Here is an 18,022-nt window from a genome sequence, read left to right on the forward strand (position 1 = left end):
GAGGTTTTTTAGTGGTGGTAAGGAAAACCTCCACTAAATGATTTAATTTTTAGCAGGTTTTAAATCTCCACAATTTAAAATTATTTTATTTTATTTTCTATGAGCAAGGTTATAGTTACAATCTTTTGTTTTACAACCTCTTACAACCATATCTTATCACCATTGATTTTTTCCAATCCACGGTTATCATTTTAGCAAATTAAACTCATTAATTAATTATTAATTCACAATAAATGATAACCGTTGATTGACGAAAATCAACGGTGACAATATATGGTTGTAAGAGGTTGTAAAAAAAAAAGTTGTAACTATAACCTTCCTCATTTTCTATATACCAATCTATATTATTTTTAGTGATTTCTATTTGTTTTGTTAGTTAAAACATTTTCTGGCGGGCTTGGTTTTAAAAAAGAACTTAACTTAGCTAAAATCCAACCCAAACTTAACGGGAAAAAAAGGAAGCACCAAGAACGTGATATATGCAAAGAGTAAAACCTAAGGTTCAAAAATTATGCTTCAGCGCATCAATCTTCTCTAGCGTCCCTTTCTCCTCTGGTGGTACTCTTTCTGTTTGCTCCTATTTCTTATCAAAAAGTTAAGCTCTCTTCTTGTTGTTGGGAACTCGGTTCCCTCTGATCGGCTCAGGGGCCTTTGCGGAAGTCAGTCAATGAGATCCTCGATCTCAGATCTCAGCAATATCTCGGCCTGAATTTCACCAGGTCGGGCAGCGCAACGAAAAAATCAAAACGTAAACACAGGAGAGAGAGAAGGAGAGAGAGAACACAAGCAATTTTAACGTGGGAAAACCTTCTCCAATGAAGAAGTAAAAACCCACGGGACCTAATCCAGATCAAAAATTCACTATGAAAATAATGGTTACAAAGAATCAAATACACCAATGTGGTGGTTAACTTAACCTCTCCAACAATGGTTATAATCAAACTACCCTAGAGATGTTTCACTCAAACTCTAGAGATCTCTCAAATTTTTCTCTCTCATTCTCTTAACCTAGCCTCCACCCACAACTAATGAATATATAGAGGACGTGAGATCTAGGGTTAGGGTTTTTAGGAAACCCCTCAATGGGCTCTGCCTTAGCATTGAAGGAAGAAGCCCAGCAAATCTCCCCTCCGACTTCAATGCGTCGGCTTCAGCATCAACCCGGCTCCTTCACAGCAGTCTTCGAATTTCCTTGCTGGAACTGGCTTTGTCATCATGTCGGACCGATTTTGGTCAGTGTGCACCTTGACGAGTTCGAGCTCTCCACCTTCCACCACATCCCGGATCCAGTGATACCTCACATCAATATGCTTAGTGCGAGAGTGATAGGTCGAATTCTTCGCAAGATGGATTGCGCTTTGATTGTCACAACCCAGCTCGTACTTGTCTTGATCATGGCCGAGTTCCATGAGGAACTTCTTCATCCACAACATCTCTTTGCTTGCCTCAGTAGCGACAATGTACTCAGCCTCAGTTGCCGATAGTGCAACACATTTCTGAAGTCTTGATTGCCAAGAGACAGCTTCTCCGGCAAATCTCATCAAATATCATGTAGTCGACTTCCTCGAGTCAGCGTCTCCCCTTAAATCAGAATATGAGTAGCCTTGCAACTCGGCTTTGCCTTCTCCAAATCTGAGACATAAGTCGGTCGTACCTCGGAGGTACTTGAAGATCCACTTCACTGCTTCCCAGTGCTCTTTGCCGGGGTTTGACAAATACCGGCTTACCATTCCAACAGCATACGCCAAGTCAGGTCTAGTGCAAACCATTGCATACATCAAGCTTCCGAAGACGGATTGGTATGGGACCTTCATCATCTCATATTTGTCTTTATCAGATCTCAGACATTGCTTCTGGTTCAGCTTTATGTGTCCGGCAAGGGGGGTGCTCACTGTTTTGGCTTTGTCCATGCTGAATCTCTTCAGAATCTTCTCAATATATTTCTCTTGACTCAGCCACAGTAGCTTCTTCTGTCTATCTCGGATGATCTTGATTCCGAGAATCTGCTTTGCAGGGCCGAGGTCCTTCATTGCGAAGGACGGGCTCAACGCCTTTTTCAGGGCGGCTATCCTCGATTTGTCTTTCCCTACAATAAGCATGTCGTCAGCATATAACAACAAAATTAGGAAATCTCCTGCCTCATACCTCTTCACAAATACGCAGTGGTCGGCTTCTGCCTTCTCAAACTTGTGATCTGTCATGAATGATTCAAACTTCTTGTACCACTGCCGAGGTGCTTGCTTCAAGCCATAGAGGCTCTTCTTCAACCGACATACCAAGTCTTCTTGGTCTGGAGCTTGGAATCCTTCAGGTTGCTCCATATATATTTCTTCTTCTAAATCATCGTGAAGAAATGCCGTCTTCATGTCCATTTGTTCTACCTCGAGGTCCATCGAAGCTGCCATGGCTAACACGGTTCGGACCGAGGTCATTTTCACCACAGGAGAAAAAAATCTCCTCAAAATCTACTCCTTTCTTCTGATTGCAGCCTTTCACTACAATCTGGGCTTTGTATCTCGGCTTCTGCCCATTCTCTTCATTCTTAATCTTGTAGACCCATTTATTTTTCAGAGCTCGTCTTCCTTTAGGCAACTCGGTCAGCTCATAAGTTTGATTCTCGTGCAGAGACTTCATCTCGTCCTGCATTGCCTTTTTCTATTCTTCTTTCTCTAATCTCGTTATAGCCTCATCATAACTCTGAGGCTCACCGTCTTCAGCAACAACAGTGTATTCATCAGATGGGTATCTCGTAGAGGTTCTTCTTTCTCGAGTTGGATATCTCGGTTGTTCTTCAGCTTGAGAACCCGGTTCATCATTCTCATCCCGGATCTCATCATCAACTCGGACCTCAATGTCTTGGTCATCTTCAGCTTGTTGCTGGTCATCAATTTCTTCATTTCTTGATTTTCTCCCCCTGCTTCAGCTCGGACAGGAGGGATGGGTTCTTCTCGTTTAACAGTGACTCGGACTTTGGCCTTCGAGATGTCATGAATGTTCTCATCTTCATGAAAGATCACATTTCGGCTTCTCACTATCTTCTTATTGATTGGATCCCAAAGTCGGAACCCGAACTCACATTTCGACGAACCAAGATAAATGCATTATTTTGTCTTCGCATCGAGTTTTTCCCTTTCATCTTTAAGGATATGCATGAAAGCTCGGCATCCAAACACTTTCAATTGATTATAGGCCATTTTTCGACCTGTCCAGACTTCTTCTGGAATTTCTCCTTCAAGTGGCCGTGAAGGTGACAGGTTGATCAAGTCAACAGCTGTTTTGACGGCTTCTCCCCAGAATGATTTCGGCAATCTGGCATTGGACAACATACTTCGGACCTTCTCTTTAATAGTTCTATTCATCCTCTCAGCAAGTCCATTCAATTGTGGATTCTTCCTCAATGGGCTTGGGCTTAGCATTGAAGGAGGAAGCCCAACACTTGTATCATCTCTTACTTCATACACATTTTCAGAATTAAAATAACAAAGGGCGATTGTTTCATGCACTCACTGCTTCATATCCTTCAACTTTCTCTCTCATCACTTCCCGCTCCTTGACTCGACCTCACCGGAATCTCGTCGTCGCCGGAAAAGTGAGACTCGGAGCTCGTGACTCGGTGAGTTGTGACTTCTCTAGATTTGTTTTCTGTGTTTTTGTTTTGGTTTCTGATTTGTGCTTTTAATTGAACTGTTTGTTACTAGTTTTCTGAAGTATTGGTAGTTACTCTTAAAAGAACAAGTACCCTAAAAACATCTTTCACCGGGACGCAGGGTTAAAGTGTGATTAAGTAAATATTTGGGTAAATTTTGTAAAAATGGAAAACGTGTTGTTCTGAAGTGTAGAAAATGGGTGATAATGATCTTCGATTCTTCGAGTTGAACACAGGGGCTAAGATATATTTGTTTATGATTGGGGACTTGGCTTGCCGAACTTGGTGTTGTTTATGATGCCATAGCCAGTGCTGTCAATGTTGGATATCGCCATATAGATTGTACCCAAATCTATGGCAATGAAAAGGAGGTGACAGTTATTTTAAATTAACATTGTTATAATTGATCAATTTTCTCATTAATTGCAAAGTCCATGTTATATTTGTTATGCCATAAGAGTTATTGTATATTACTTTCCATTTTGCAACTACAAGATGAAAATAATTAAAACTATTCAATAGTAGAGTTGTATTTGAGCAAACTGGTTTTCAAATTTTCTTTTGATTTTCTCTTTTGGTTGTTTTTTTTTTCTGTCCTTATCCTCCTTTCTATTTGTCTAAAAAGATATTTGAATAGTAAAATTAATCCCAGTTATTTATAGAAGATTAATCCCAGTTATATATAGAAGATTAATCTCAATCAGTACAGCTACCCTTTTTCCAATAGTACAAACCTGCTATATTAGCAATCAAGTTTATCTATAGTATAGATCCGTCATGTAGTTACTGTTTCCAAGAGAACATGGGTGCAACATGGCACAAATTTAGCATGTCATACATTTCCTTTTTAATTCTTAGCATATTAAGTTCATTCTAATTTCTAGTACAGTCAAAGCTGATCAACTTTATCACTAATACTTAAACTACTACCTAACTAGGCCAAATAACAGTAGATCCAAAAGCTCAATTCAACGTGATCATAACGAAGTTATTATAACAGATTAAATTGAAATATCCATTAACGAAATTATTTAATGAAATACAAAAATATCAAATAATATTGCTCTCGTATAAAAAATTCTAATAGGTTCTTCTTCTTCTACTGAAAGAAGCCTAGAAGAAAGAGTAAAGCGAAGAAAGAAGAAGAAGAAGAACTTGGAAGTGGAAATAAGAGAGGTAAGAAAAATGATTCTTCTGGAAGCGAAGACATTCAGAAACATTAGGACCGTAAAGACAACAACAAAAAGGAAATTATGCCTTGTTCGCCTCCATATCCATAGCTCACTGCCAGCTACAAATCCATGGAAGGAATTGAATTGAAATATATTTAACTTTAATACATTTTTGTTTTAAACAGATTATTGGAAGGAAATGAAATGACAAACCCATGTGTGAACACAAAATGAAATGAAAATGGAAGTGGCAGGGGGAGGGGGATTGTTCGATGGTGGTGGAGAGAGGTGGATCGTCGGTGGGGAAGAAAAAATGATGGTTATGGGGGGTTATGTGGTAGACGGTGATGTTGGGTCTCTGGGTAAATCTAAGGAGGTAAGATTATTTTTGTAAAATCACCTCATATTTTCAGAAATATTTAACAATCATTGAACCAATGTTTTTAGTAAATTTCAGTCTATCAAATAATTTTCCGATCACATTCATAAAAAATTTACTTTCCTAACATCTTTCCGAGAATCAGAATTCTCAATAACAAAAATTTATCCTCTACAAAACGCTCAGAATACACGTTCTTATCGTCAAATTATTTACTTCCTCAAATATTTCGATAAAGCTTTCAGCTACGGATGGTTTTTTCTTTTATTTTTCCTGTTATTGTCTTCTCAAATGTCAATTATATACAGGAAAGGATAACTCCCTATTGCATAGGTGTTCAACATCTAAGAATGATACAATCCTAATTCCTCAACATTTAGTTCAGTTTAAGCATGGGAAAATACCAAGTTTCTGACTACAAAATCGTGTTCCAAAATATCCTCAGAAGCAATGGTTACTGTACTAGTAATATATTTTATCGTCACCGTTAACAATTCAAGACATACAAAAATATTTGCATTAGCTCAATTGCCTCAACAATAATAACTCAACCACGAGGTATGATCTACTAAGCTCCACGTGAACGAACTTTACTTCATAATGTTGATTTCAAAACCTATTTGCAAGTACCTTGTGGACAGGGCTAAGCCGATATATATATACACATATATATATATATATATATATCAACTCTAATTTAGATCTAGATTCTTCTTCATACTTTCATAGACCATATAAGTAATGCTTGCAGCTGGCACAACTTTGAGGAGATTTGGAAGTAGTCCCTTGTAGAAACCTCTAAACCCTTCATGTTGAAAAGTTTTCCAAAATGCATCATTCATCCCCTTGTAAGCACTGGTAGAGTTGGCAGGTTGTGCCTGCAATCTGAGAAGGATGATAAATATAATGTCAGAAAAGAAAATCCACAAAATAACAATTAGAAAACCAGCTTTGAAGAACACAAATGATACCATCCCCACTTGTTGGGCAACTAGAAGAGCCCGTGATAGACGGATATCTACCATCAAAATGGGCTAAGCTATGGACTCTCTATTATAAGTGGGTCCAAACATCACATCTCAACCAAAAACCTTAAAGTATTAGATTTATAGATCCTTTTACATATATGTACTACTATGCTTAGCCTACCTATTCTTTTCCTATTAGGGATCTTTTATCACTCACACTTTAATTCCCAAACACCACTCACATCATTTCTTTTGGGGAAGGAGAGCAGAGAAACAAAAGTAATACTAACAAACATCATACCTTGTACGAATAACTTGCAGTGGATAGACACAAGTAGCTCCAAGAGCTCCAGAAATTGTCCCACATCCTAGTTGTACAAGAGGACCAGGTTCTACCAAGGAGAAAAAACAATAAAAGGTTTCCCTTTCAAGGGCAAAAATTTTAGAAGACTCGATCTATTGCTAAAAAATTGAAGTTGTTAGAACAAATAAAATCAGTTAAGTTCAGGAAGATAATGTGGTAGCAGTATAATAACATACCACTATCATGAAGAATATATCTCTTGGATATATCTTTCAAGGTATCATAAGCAGCGAGATCAATGCCTGCATAAGGAATCATACCAAGCAGAGATGGAACAAGCCCTCTGTAGAAAGCTCGAGGACCCTCTTGAACCCATATATTCTTTGTAAGTGTTCCCAGCTTAGGAACCCTTCCACCTTCAGAGGCACAAGTCTGTAACCTAGTTTTGATAAGATCCAGTGGATAGATAGTAGCCTGTGCAATTGCACCAGCTGTACCACCAGCAACAAGTCTCCCAATAGTACCAATATCTGACTTGTTGCCTTGAGCATCTCCAATTACATTTTTCAGCATTTCAAAAGCATAAAATTTTATGGCACTTTCGGGAGCTACCTTCACAACATTCAATCCATTACCTCGGAAAAACCCTGATAAACCATCTTGCTTCCATATCTTCATTACTGCTGGCATAATAGAAGCATTTGTCGTCTGAACTTGTAAGACCACCTTGAGACGATCGAGAGGAGCAGTTACTGTACGAGAAGTAGCTCCTGCTATTCCCCCAGCTATAAAATATTTGATAGGGTTCACATGCTTGCTGATGCCTTCAGGAATCACGGCTTGCTCTCCTATGTCTACAAGGCACACCCTCTCCCAATGGTGATATATATTTTCAATAGTTGCTTCATGAGGATAAAGTAGAAGAAAATCTCTCCATTCTTCAAAAGTGATAATTCCATTATTATCCTTATCAACATGCTCCACAAAGTGAGCAAGCTCCTCATCATCCATTTCAATCCCTGCAGCATTGAAGCTGCACAGGCTTATGATAAATACTATCAGGGATAAACAAAAACAATAAAATGGAAATAGCTTCCACAAAAGAAATAAAAGGACTACCATCTTCAAAATTCACTAAAACACCGAGGCCAGAGCAGATTATTGCAAACAAAAAGCTATGCAAAGCAAAGAAGTAACAAAAACATTATAGAATCCACCATCAAAGATTGAGCCAGGCTTCCCAAATCTCAGGTATCATGCAGATCCAAAGAATGACACCCCTCTCCCACAAAACAAAACAAAATTATACAAAAAAAAAAAAAAGCAACAGGACATCAACAAAAGAGACAGATATCAAGAAGGGTTCACAAAAATTGTGAAGGAGTTTATAACATCTGAAGTCTCTCAACATTCTTCACGCATAATTGTTATAACTGGCTACAAATGTCCCATTAAAATACAAAGCATATCTCTTTGCAATCATAGAATGCACAACATCAAATGTCAATAAAACAAGCTTACCTTGTAAGTTTCTCAGAGAAAGGTTGATGTAATCAGCCATCCATAACATCAAATGTCAATATGTCTTGGCCCACTCATTAAAGAACAGCGGTAACAAACAGTCAACAGTAAACTTACATCACTTAATAACTAATAACCCTATTTGGATTGTTTCCTAATCTTCAATAACAGGATATGATAGTATTGGATAATGAAAAATACATTTTTTTTTTTAATATAACTAGTGGAAGTTATAACCAATCATGATGGGTCATTACATGATAAAAATAGTGTCTTTCTCTCTCCATCATACCCACATCCTCTAATACCCAAGAACAGCAGAGAGATCAAAATCCAAACAAGAACATTATTAACAAATAGCCAAGTGCAAGGAACAAATTATAAGGCAAATCATAACAAGATAATACCAGCCTTGACAAGTGCATCCCAGAGTTCTTCAGGGAGAATGCTGCCATTGTGTTCAACATCAATGGCTTGAAAGATGCGATAAAGCTCCAATTCCTTATCATCCATGTATCTGCGGAATTCATGGTAATCCACCCTGCCATCACTGTTGGCATCACACACCTTGAAGAGCTCTCTAGCGTACTTGTACTCAGGTGGAATTTGCAGTGCAGACAAACCTGCCTCAATCTGAGCATAGTCCAAGTACCCATTATTAGCAGCATCGAAGAAATTGAACAGGCTTCGAATACGAACATCCCTCTCTTCTTTCGTTTCCCCTAAAGCCACAAGCACGTGATCCATCGAAACAACGCTGGAGTTCTTGTAGCCACACATCCTCTTTTTATGTTAAGCACTTTGTCGCAATAAATTCTGGGAGACCCTTTAAAGCATTTGAATTTGAAGGCCCAAAAGTTCCAATTTTTGTCTTCAGATCTGCACTTCAACTTTCTGATCCTAAAAGGGTCAAAATCTCACTCCTTCTTCTTATTCTTCCTATCTAACCTCACTACCAGATGACAAAGAAATGCTCGAGAGAGTAATCACAAGTTGATTGGAGTGAGAATAGTGGAGCGCGATGAAGGCACAGGACGATCGAGAAACAGATGGAGAAGTGTACCTACCTGGAACTGAAAATTGCATAACTAGTAATAGCGGGTTTCAACCTTATGCTTCAATTTGTGTGTTAACATAAAATGTGTGTTTTGTTGCTACATCTTTGGTAGAGCATGAGGATTGGTGAGGAAGGGAGTAGGCAAAAAGAGGAATTTTAGTGGATATTCCTCTCCAACAATTAGAATTAGGCCTGCATCCTCCAATTTTTTGCTTTTCATTCCTCTTCTTCCCACTCAAGGTATTTTCTTTTCTTTTTTACCATCATCAAGTTCCAACTTCCAACTCATTTGGGAAAAAATTATACATAGTAAGTTTGTTTTTAAAGCATATTAATATAAGTGTGTTTATTTGATGTTTTATAGATTATGTTCATGATATGTTTTAAATTAAATTCAAAATAAAAATGTCTTTGTTATTTTTCTTTGATAATTCTTTTATATTAAATTATACCCACATGAAAGTGTAAAATTAGAAAGAAGAATAAGAAAGAGAAAAAATTGTAATATGTATATGGAGATAAAATTATGGGAAAAACTACTCTCATGCTACATGTGATAAATTTCTCTTCTACACACCTTTCGATAATTGTACCACATTTTAATAACTTATCTATTAATAAAACCCTAAAATTATTACTATTTGCAAGAGAAACGTATTCCTATATCTAATACTATTACTACAAAGAAATATAAAGTGCGTGAAGTTTCTTAAGATTTTAATTTGTAAGCGTATTTCAAGTACTTTATTTTGTATTTATTATGTTTTAATAAAAAGCTTATTAAGATAAATTTTTAAAAAAGTAATTTTTTCTCTACAACATTATAACATTATTAAAATAAAATTGCAATTATAGTTCTTTATTACTTGGGCTCTTTGGCCCACTTGTGAATTACTCCGTAATGCTGGTGGTGTGGGTTGGATAGGGTAGGCCTGTTGTAGACACTTGTGTTGCTTATGGGTCGCGGGAAGTAATATGGATCAATATAGAGGCTTTACTGTCAACTCTTATATATGTCTCGTGAAAATTTTCAAAGTTTGATCAGGGCAACATAAAAATTTCATAAAATTGATAATTCAAACTCCATAACATTCAACACTATTTTACAATTTAACTTGTTAACAAAACTCTAAGGGTAGCTCAGTTGGCAACCGAGCTCTCAAAGGATTGTATGGTTCAGGATTCAAATTTTGTTTTCACATAAGAGGTGTTTTTCTTCTCGAGTGAAGAGTTAGTCTCATCTTTCCTCTGGTGACATAGTCTAATATTGAATGGGGATACCTTCATGTTATAAAAGAAAAAAAAAAGTAACGAAATTAAAGCTTCCACTCTATTTTTTATTTTTTATTTTGTGAAAAGCCATGGCCAAAGGACCATAAACACACACCCCAGTACCCCCACCAATGTATATAGCTTCAACTATAATTTATATTATTATAGTATTTTTCAACAACTCTTACAAAGAAACAAAAACAAATTATTGTTAAAATTTACTGTTATGACAAATAACTAGCGGAAGATTGATAAGAAAGGGCCCTAAGGATGCGGGAACAAAAATTAGTTGTTCCCCTACCCTAAAGTATAGTTCTATGCATTGACCAAAGGCCAACAACATAGGTGCTTGGACCAACAACGTGGCATGCGAGGGCACCGTTTTCTTCCTTTGCATGCGGAGAACGTATGTGATACAAACTACATGTCTTTCAAGTTCAATGTCCCACTATCCCAGACTCCAAGCCATTCTGCTTTCATTTTTGTGCTAAATCCACAAAAGAGATATAGAGATGGGGCACCACAAAGAAAAATCAAAAGACCGAAGAGAAAAGAGATTGCAAGAGATCTCTCTTTTGAGAACCATTCCTTATTCTGATCACCAGAGGTTTGATTTTCTAGTTATCTTCCATGTCCTATAGTCCTATGTTTATATTTATTTCTTTTATTGTACAATTAGCTTTTGATCTAATTTTCCCTTCTCATCATCATCATCATCATGAGATTATGATTGTTAAAATGCTTAGACTGCAACTTTAATATTTATTAGAAGAACAGGGTGGCAAGAATCGTACTCACGACCGCTTTGTAACCAACTCTTATATCATATTAAACAATCAAACTCACCTTAAAAGATGTGATTAAATGAAGATTATTTTAATGGTTTTATATTAAATTTATCTGACAATTATTACATTGAAATTGTACAGCCGAGTAACTTTATTTGTTTATCTATATGTATTAATGGTTTGACGTTTCTCATGTTGTAGGAGATAAAATTATCTCCTATACGTGTATAAGAGTGTATGAGGCTCACATGAACCCTGTATAGTTTTATGCATGTGTGGCAGATAAATTTATCTCCTAAGAGATATTAAAATCATATATCAACTCAAATTTTAACTGTGATATTATTTTGTACATTTGGATGCTTATAGGTGGTGGTCTAAGGAAACTGTTGCTGTGGTTACTGGTGGAAACAGAGGAATTGGGTTTGAGATTTCTAGGCAACTTGCTGATCATGGAGTAACTGTTGTACTGACATCAAGAGACGCTAGTGTTGGTGTTGAATCAATTAAGGTCTTGCAAGAAGGGGGTCTGGACGTGGCTTGTCATGAACTTGATGTATTAGATTCTTCATCCATCGACCAATTTGCTGAATGGTTGAAGGAAAATTATGGGGGTTTAGATATTCTGGTCAGTTTCTTACACTTGTTAACTTCCTTGAAATCTTATTGCAGTTGAATTAGTGGTCTATCGTACAGGTCTATCCATTTTGATTATGTGTAATAAAGAACTCGGGGCTTTGATTTGTTCATATTTCGTGTAGATATACTTAAAAATAGGTTTCATATATAAATGAGTCTATAGTTTGTATTCAATAAGGATCCAGTAATAGGCTGGATTCGGGGATATAATTAAAAAATGTTTTTGAAATTAAAAAAGATCTATTTATAATTTTTAAATTATACAAATTTATTTAAAAATTCTTAAAAAGTTTAGGACATGCTTTTATCATATGGTTGTTCTAAGCAATAATATCATTCATTATCTGCAGGTAAATAATGCTGGGGTGAATTTCAATTGTGGGTCTGATAACTCTGTTGAGAATGCACGTAAGGTTATTGAAACAAATTATTATGGCACCAAGAGGATGATTGAAGCTATGATTCCATTGATGAAGCCATCCAGTGCTGGTGCTCGTATTGTAAATGTGAGCTCACGTTTAGGTCGACTAAGTGGCAAACGAAATGTAAGTAAATACTTTAGTTTGTTTTATTTCATATATCAGTAAACAAAGTTAAACTAATTGAGTTCTATCTAATTCTCTCTATGTTACCTTCTTCAGAGGTAAAATGCAAGTTACTTCCCTGTTATTGGGGATATTATAAACATGCTTTTGCCCATAAATATTTATTAATGCTCAATATGATGAATGAATCGGTTATGGACCTGTTTATTCCAGCACCCACTATATAAGTCACCTCAAATGTATATGCAAGAGTTTCAAGACTTGATACCTAAAATATTCACCCTAGAAGCTCACATCTTTCCTTCTTCCTCACAAAGTTCACCCTCTTAAACACTGATAACTATCTCCTACAAAGACACTGATACTCCACATCAGAATCCTCAAAAGGATAAGTAAAGCAATAGGCAACCCCATCGTTGGTTGTATTCTTGTGCTATGTCAGTATACTTAAGAACAGAATCATTAGCATGAATGACATATATTTGAGAGGATGAAAGCATGTGTTTGAATCTCCCCAGTACTACCTTTGGGAGGGGTTTAAAGCTTTAATCCTGGACCCGTCCCGAATCGGATTAGTTGCGAAGCAATGAACCGATTGGAATATTTTCAAAAAAAAAAAAGAACCTTCTTGTATTCTTATTTGAAAAAAAAAATAATTTAAAATCCATTGAATTCCTGCAGTACCTTCTAGCATTGTCTAATGATGATTCTATTCATTTTTTTTAATGGTGATTTGTAGTAAAATCCACCTACCCCAACTAGCTTGGGATAAAGGTGATATTGATGTTGATTTGTAGTAAAGTATTTTAATAGCTGCTTTGAGATTACATTGGAGCCATTGGTTCCCCCATACTGCTGCTGCTAGATGTAGAACTGATTATAAGTTGTGGTCTTGTGGGAGTAACAGAGAATAGAAAATGAAGCTTTGAGGGAGCAACTAAGTGATGTGGAATCCCTTTCAGAGGAACTGATTGATGGAATTGTATCTACTTTTCTACAACAAGTAGAAGATGGAAGTTGGACATCAGGAGGGTGGCCTCAAACCTTCACTGACTACTCAATGTCAAAACTTGCAGTTAATGCTTATACAAGGTTTATGGCAAGGAAGCTTTCTGAGAGGCCAGAAGATGAAAAGATTTATATTAATTGCTATTGCCCTGGTTGGGTAAAAACAGCTCTAACAGGTTATGCAGGAAGTGTCACAGTTGAGGAAGGGGCTGATACTGGAGTATGGATTGCCCTTCTTCCTGACCAAGCAATTACAGGGAAATTTTTTGCTGAAAGAAGGGAGATTAACTTTTAAACAGCAGGGATTCATGGAATGGAATTGCTTCTAACAAACTGCAAAGGATAGGAAGTTTATAAGTCTGATTCCTTGTGGTCTGTGTTAAGGGCTACCTACACATTTATAGATTGAGATATTGTGATACATGGCCAAATAGTTCATTAATGTGACATATGGAGTGGTATTTGAGGCACATTGGTGATCATCCCTAGGAAGTTTGACCTAGTTTGATGTCATCAAGCATAAGTTCACTAGCAATTTGAAGTTTCTTTTTTTCCCCTTATCATATCATGTTTTAAGAAATTTTTCAGTGGTAAGTTCATTATTGGAGCTTTACTAGAATTACTCAAGCAAAGAAAGTTTTTATCATTGCTTTTTTTGAAAAACATGTTATCTATTTATCTTGCCTTTCCTTGCATCAGGAGTTCTTTTACAATAGCTTTCACTTTCTTTTTAGGGGTTTTGTCATCATGGTTGATCAGGTTGGCCCATCAATTACACTGGCCAACCATGAACTTTAGGGGTGGCTATTAACAAATTAGACTCTAAATTGATCTTGTAATAAACTTTTTCTTCTTTTTTTTTTTAAAAAAAAAAAGGAGGATATTCCCTTTAGGTGGACTTTATAGGAAATGTTTAGTTCAAGTTAAGAAATTGATCTACCAATCACGAGTAACAAACAAAGTGGATATGGTTGAATTAAAAAAAAAAACACTAAAATCAACCATTAATTGACCCATTAAAATGAATGTAAATAAGTTAGTATTTACAAGTTAATCATTTTATACCCTTTTAGTATTTGTAAATAAAGTTACAAATTTTCATAAAAAGAAAAAGAAAATAGTGAATAAACTATGATTGATAATTTTAGATTTGTTATAAAATATAAACCATTATTAAATTATTTGGTTTCTTTACCTTCAGTTGATTAATCTTACGGATTCGCTCATTATTTGTGCTACAAGTGATATTACGAGAGTCCAGAATTAACTATCTCAAAGCAATGGCTTTGCTAATTTTTTAAAAAATTAAAGAAAATTAAAGAGAACTACCTTAACAACTTTAACAAACATTTATAATCATATTTTTACAAGGCAAATTATTTTCATTGTTACCAATCAAACTAATGCATTCATATATAACCTTTTGATTTTAGGTTAAAATTCAATAAACTTCCTCTAATTATGAGTTATAATGTTGTATGGGGGGAAAATCATGTATACTTTGAAACTCACTAAAACATGTATATTATTGTAAATTGATTCCTTTGTACTCGTCAAAAAATCATTATAAAGAATCAATGTGCGCACTTTGGTGAGTTACTGAGTTTAGTATTCATGAGTGAACCATAATTGGATAGGGAGCTTCTTAAATTTTAGCCTTTTGTTTGATGGGTGAATCACTGATTTATATATAGTTTTATTTCTTTACTTAATCCTTAACTTATTTTATGAACTTTTTGTGGGAAATATTGACATTTTAATATAATACATTTTAATAAAGAGCAATATTTTTTTCTAGCAACAGAGAAAAAATACAGCCTCTAGCTGGAGAAGGTATTTAGTGGGCCTGGACTATGGTGGTCATTTCCCAAAATAGAAAAAAGAGGGACGGAGAGGGAAAAAATCAAAAAGAGAATGGTAGAAATGGAAAAAAAAATCTATTTATGGAAAAGGGACCACTGAATAAGTGGTGGGCCTGGAGCATATAAATTTTTTCCCTCTAGCCGACCCATAATCAAGTGGGACCCACCACCTAAAAAAAAATTTGTATGCGCCTATTCTAAAAGATATCAAACTTGCCACAAAGAAGTATGGGAAAAAAGAGACCCACAAGAACATCTTGAAAATTCCAAACCAATATGATAACTCAAGAATTTTCGGGCGCCATCATTTGCACTGTTTCCAACCACTCTCAAGGAGGTTGCTATGCAATGGTATTCATCTCTTCTCGCAAACTCAATTCAGGACTCGTAAGACTTGACTAACAAATTTCTTGTAAGATTTGCAACCAACAAGGTTCAATACAAATCCACTTTTGCTTTCAAAGCCATTAAACAAGGATCCCGTAAATTCGTATGGATTACTTAAACCATTTCTTTGATGAAACATTATTTCTATGACATCTTAACACCCCTTTCCCAAGTCTAATTACATTTGATTATAGATGGTATATAGTGTAGTCCCTTTTTCACATTCCTAGCGAAACAAAAACAAGAAATTGTTGAAGAACTTAGGGTACACTTCGAGAAGTACATCATCCTCGAAGACTATGAAAGATCTTACGTTGATGTTGGAACTAGAATGAATGATGCCGACAAAAGAAAAGACACCAAGCTGCGAAAAAAGTTCGAGGAATACACTTTTTTAAATACTTCAAGATCTCACATCCTCAGGGAAGTATTTAGCAGAGAGTTTGTGAATGTCCAAAAACCTCCTCCAATCCACAAAAAACAAAACCAAGACAAGTCCAAATACTATGAATTCCATGAAGGGCAAGGTCACACTATAATAACCACGTAATTAAATTACGTTAATTGAAATTAATGTGTAATTAAGGGAATTTAAATAATGATTTTGGGGGAAAATGACGAGTTGTCATCAGGTGCCTGCTCGCTGCGAGCAAACCATTAAATTGTTGACTTGTTCGCTACAACGAGCAGTTCAGCAAGCGGACCCGTTAAATTGCCAAAAAGGTTAAATCTCTCTCTCTCCCCCCCCCCATTTACACAAACCCTAAATCGTGAACAGCCCTTCCCTCGCCTTGTTTTGGCTGAAAATTCCTTCTCTCTCTCACTTCCTTAAATGCTCCTTGACTCTTGAAGTTAGGAACCACCATATCCTCCATCATCCCACTCATCTCCTCTGTTTAAACCACCTAAAACTCACCAAGAACAAAACCCTCTCTCTTCCCAAAAACCCCCCATTGTCATGCATCCATAGGATTGAAGAAAGAAAGGGATTTTTCTTCATTTTTGAAGCTTAGGAGTGTTGATTCTTCAAGCCCTTGGGCTACCTAAGGTGAGTTGGTGATTTTCCATGGGTTTCCTTTAAGTGTTGAGCTTTGGGGTTAGGGCTTTCATGATGATTTTGGGTATTCCAAAAATTATGCATAGTTATGGTGTTTGATGATTGAACATATGTTGTTGTGTATAGGATTGTTGCTGGTCGCGGTGATTTTGGAGTGGAACCACCTTTGGACTAAGTTCTTAAAAATTTCAGCAAAGAAGGTAAGCCTTGAGCCTATGTTCTCGATGATTTGTAAGTTTTGGGTTGTGATATTTATGTATATGTTGATATTGATTGGATCACACACTTTGAATAGGTGTTGTTGGTGATTTTGTTATTGTAAAGTGCTTGGACTATTTTAGAGACCAAGAGGAGCAAGAGAATAACACCTTGAAAGGTAAACTCTTGGACCTAGAGAATTTTTTCCCTTTATTATTCCATCATACACCGGGAGGAGTAATGGTTTGTATGAAATGATATGCATTGATTGTTAAAATTGAGTGTTCTGGCTAAAATATGAATATATAAATATGTTATGTATGACTGCATGATTGGAGAGATTCTCTGGCCAGTAGAATAAATATAGACTTCCCTTGGAACCATAGTTGCATGGAGCAAACTCTTTGTGGTTAACACTTGAGAGGAAGAGCCCATTGGGACTTCTTTTGGAAGTGTCATATGAGTTGCATTCCTGTATGTTGGCAAGTTGGTCAACGGAATGACTCATGTATTAAGTATGGATATATACACTGATTAATATGAAAATATGATGCATAATGCTATTTTAATGCCTATATATCATGAAAGTGAGATCATGGGTGCAGAAGTTTCCAAGGACTCTAAGTTTATTGAGATGATATCTTATCCCGTGTAGGGAATCATATTTCAGTTACACTGAGTGATGCAGATGAGGTTTCTTATGGCAAGAGGCCAGAGTAGGGATGTATAGCATGACATTATGATTTTGATTTCCTTTTGACTTAAGAACATATTAAGACTTCATTTTGAAATGTTCATTTGATTTATTGTATATGGTCATGTTTGTAACCTCCAAAGCACGGACACGCCGTTTGAAAAAAAAATTGTGTGTCCGACACGTGTCCGACACGGACACGCTCCGACACACGGTCAACATTTTGGGACACGCGGTCAACTCTCCGACACGTTTTTTCGACACGCGGTCAACTTTTTCGGACACGCAGTCAACGCTCGGACACTTTTTTTTTTAATCTTAATTTTATTTTGTTAACTAAATATAAAAGAAATAATTTATAAATTAATTTTTTTCTGTTATGAAATTTGACATGAAAATTTAACAAAGTACGAAAATTTATTTATATTTATATTTATGTTATGAAATTTAAATATTTGATTGGTTATATGACTTATTATGGACTCTTATATGTATTAAATATAAATTATATTATATATATTAAAA

The 18,022-nt window shown here is 36.0% G+C and overlaps 2 protein-coding genes across 4 annotated transcripts; one reads left to right on the forward strand and one right to left on the reverse strand.

Moving 5' to 3' along the window:
- Nucleotides 1-5,627: 5,627 nt before the first annotated feature.
- On the reverse strand, nt 5,628-9,213 carry LOC133284579 (calcium-dependent mitochondrial ATP-magnesium/phosphate carrier protein 2-like). 3 transcript variants are annotated; one of them, XM_061481629.1, is made up of 4 exons: nt 8,398-9,213; nt 6,706-7,488; nt 6,467-6,557; nt 5,628-6,082 (listed from the first exon to the last, which is right to left on the reverse strand). In XM_061481629.1, the coding sequence occupies exons 1-4, from the start codon at nt 8,768-8,770 to the stop codon at nt 5,890-5,892; spliced, it is 1,440 nt and encodes a 479-aa protein (XP_061337613.1). In that variant the 5' UTR covers nt 8,771-9,213; the 3' UTR covers nt 5,628-5,889. The 3 variants fall into 3 exon arrangements, with proteins under 3 accessions (XP_061337613.1, XP_061337622.1, XP_061337630.1); XM_061481638.1 differs by having other exon boundaries at nt 6,706-7,502; nt 8,398-8,531; XM_061481646.1 differs by lacking the exon at nt 8,398-9,213 and adding an exon at nt 7,589-8,391.
- A 1,618-nt stretch (nt 9,214-10,831) lies between these two features.
- LOC133284660 ((+)-neomenthol dehydrogenase-like) lies at nt 10,832-13,594 on the forward strand. Its single transcript, XM_061481730.1, has 4 exons — nt 10,832-10,926; nt 11,477-11,735; nt 12,097-12,291; nt 13,199-13,594. The coding sequence occupies exons 1-4, from the start codon at nt 10,832-10,834 to the stop codon at nt 13,592-13,594; spliced, it is 945 nt and encodes a 314-aa protein (XP_061337714.1).
- Nucleotides 13,595-18,022: the final 4,428 nt, after the last annotated feature.

The sequence above is a fragment of the Gastrolobium bilobum genome, unplaced genomic scaffold (genome assembly GCF_033153095.1).
Source record: "Gastrolobium bilobum isolate Gb01-03AN ecotype WA unplaced genomic scaffold, APGP_CSIRO_Gbil_v1 utg5633, whole genome shotgun sequence".
Classification (NCBI taxonomy): domain Eukaryota; kingdom Viridiplantae; phylum Streptophyta; class Magnoliopsida; order Fabales; family Fabaceae; genus Gastrolobium; species Gastrolobium bilobum.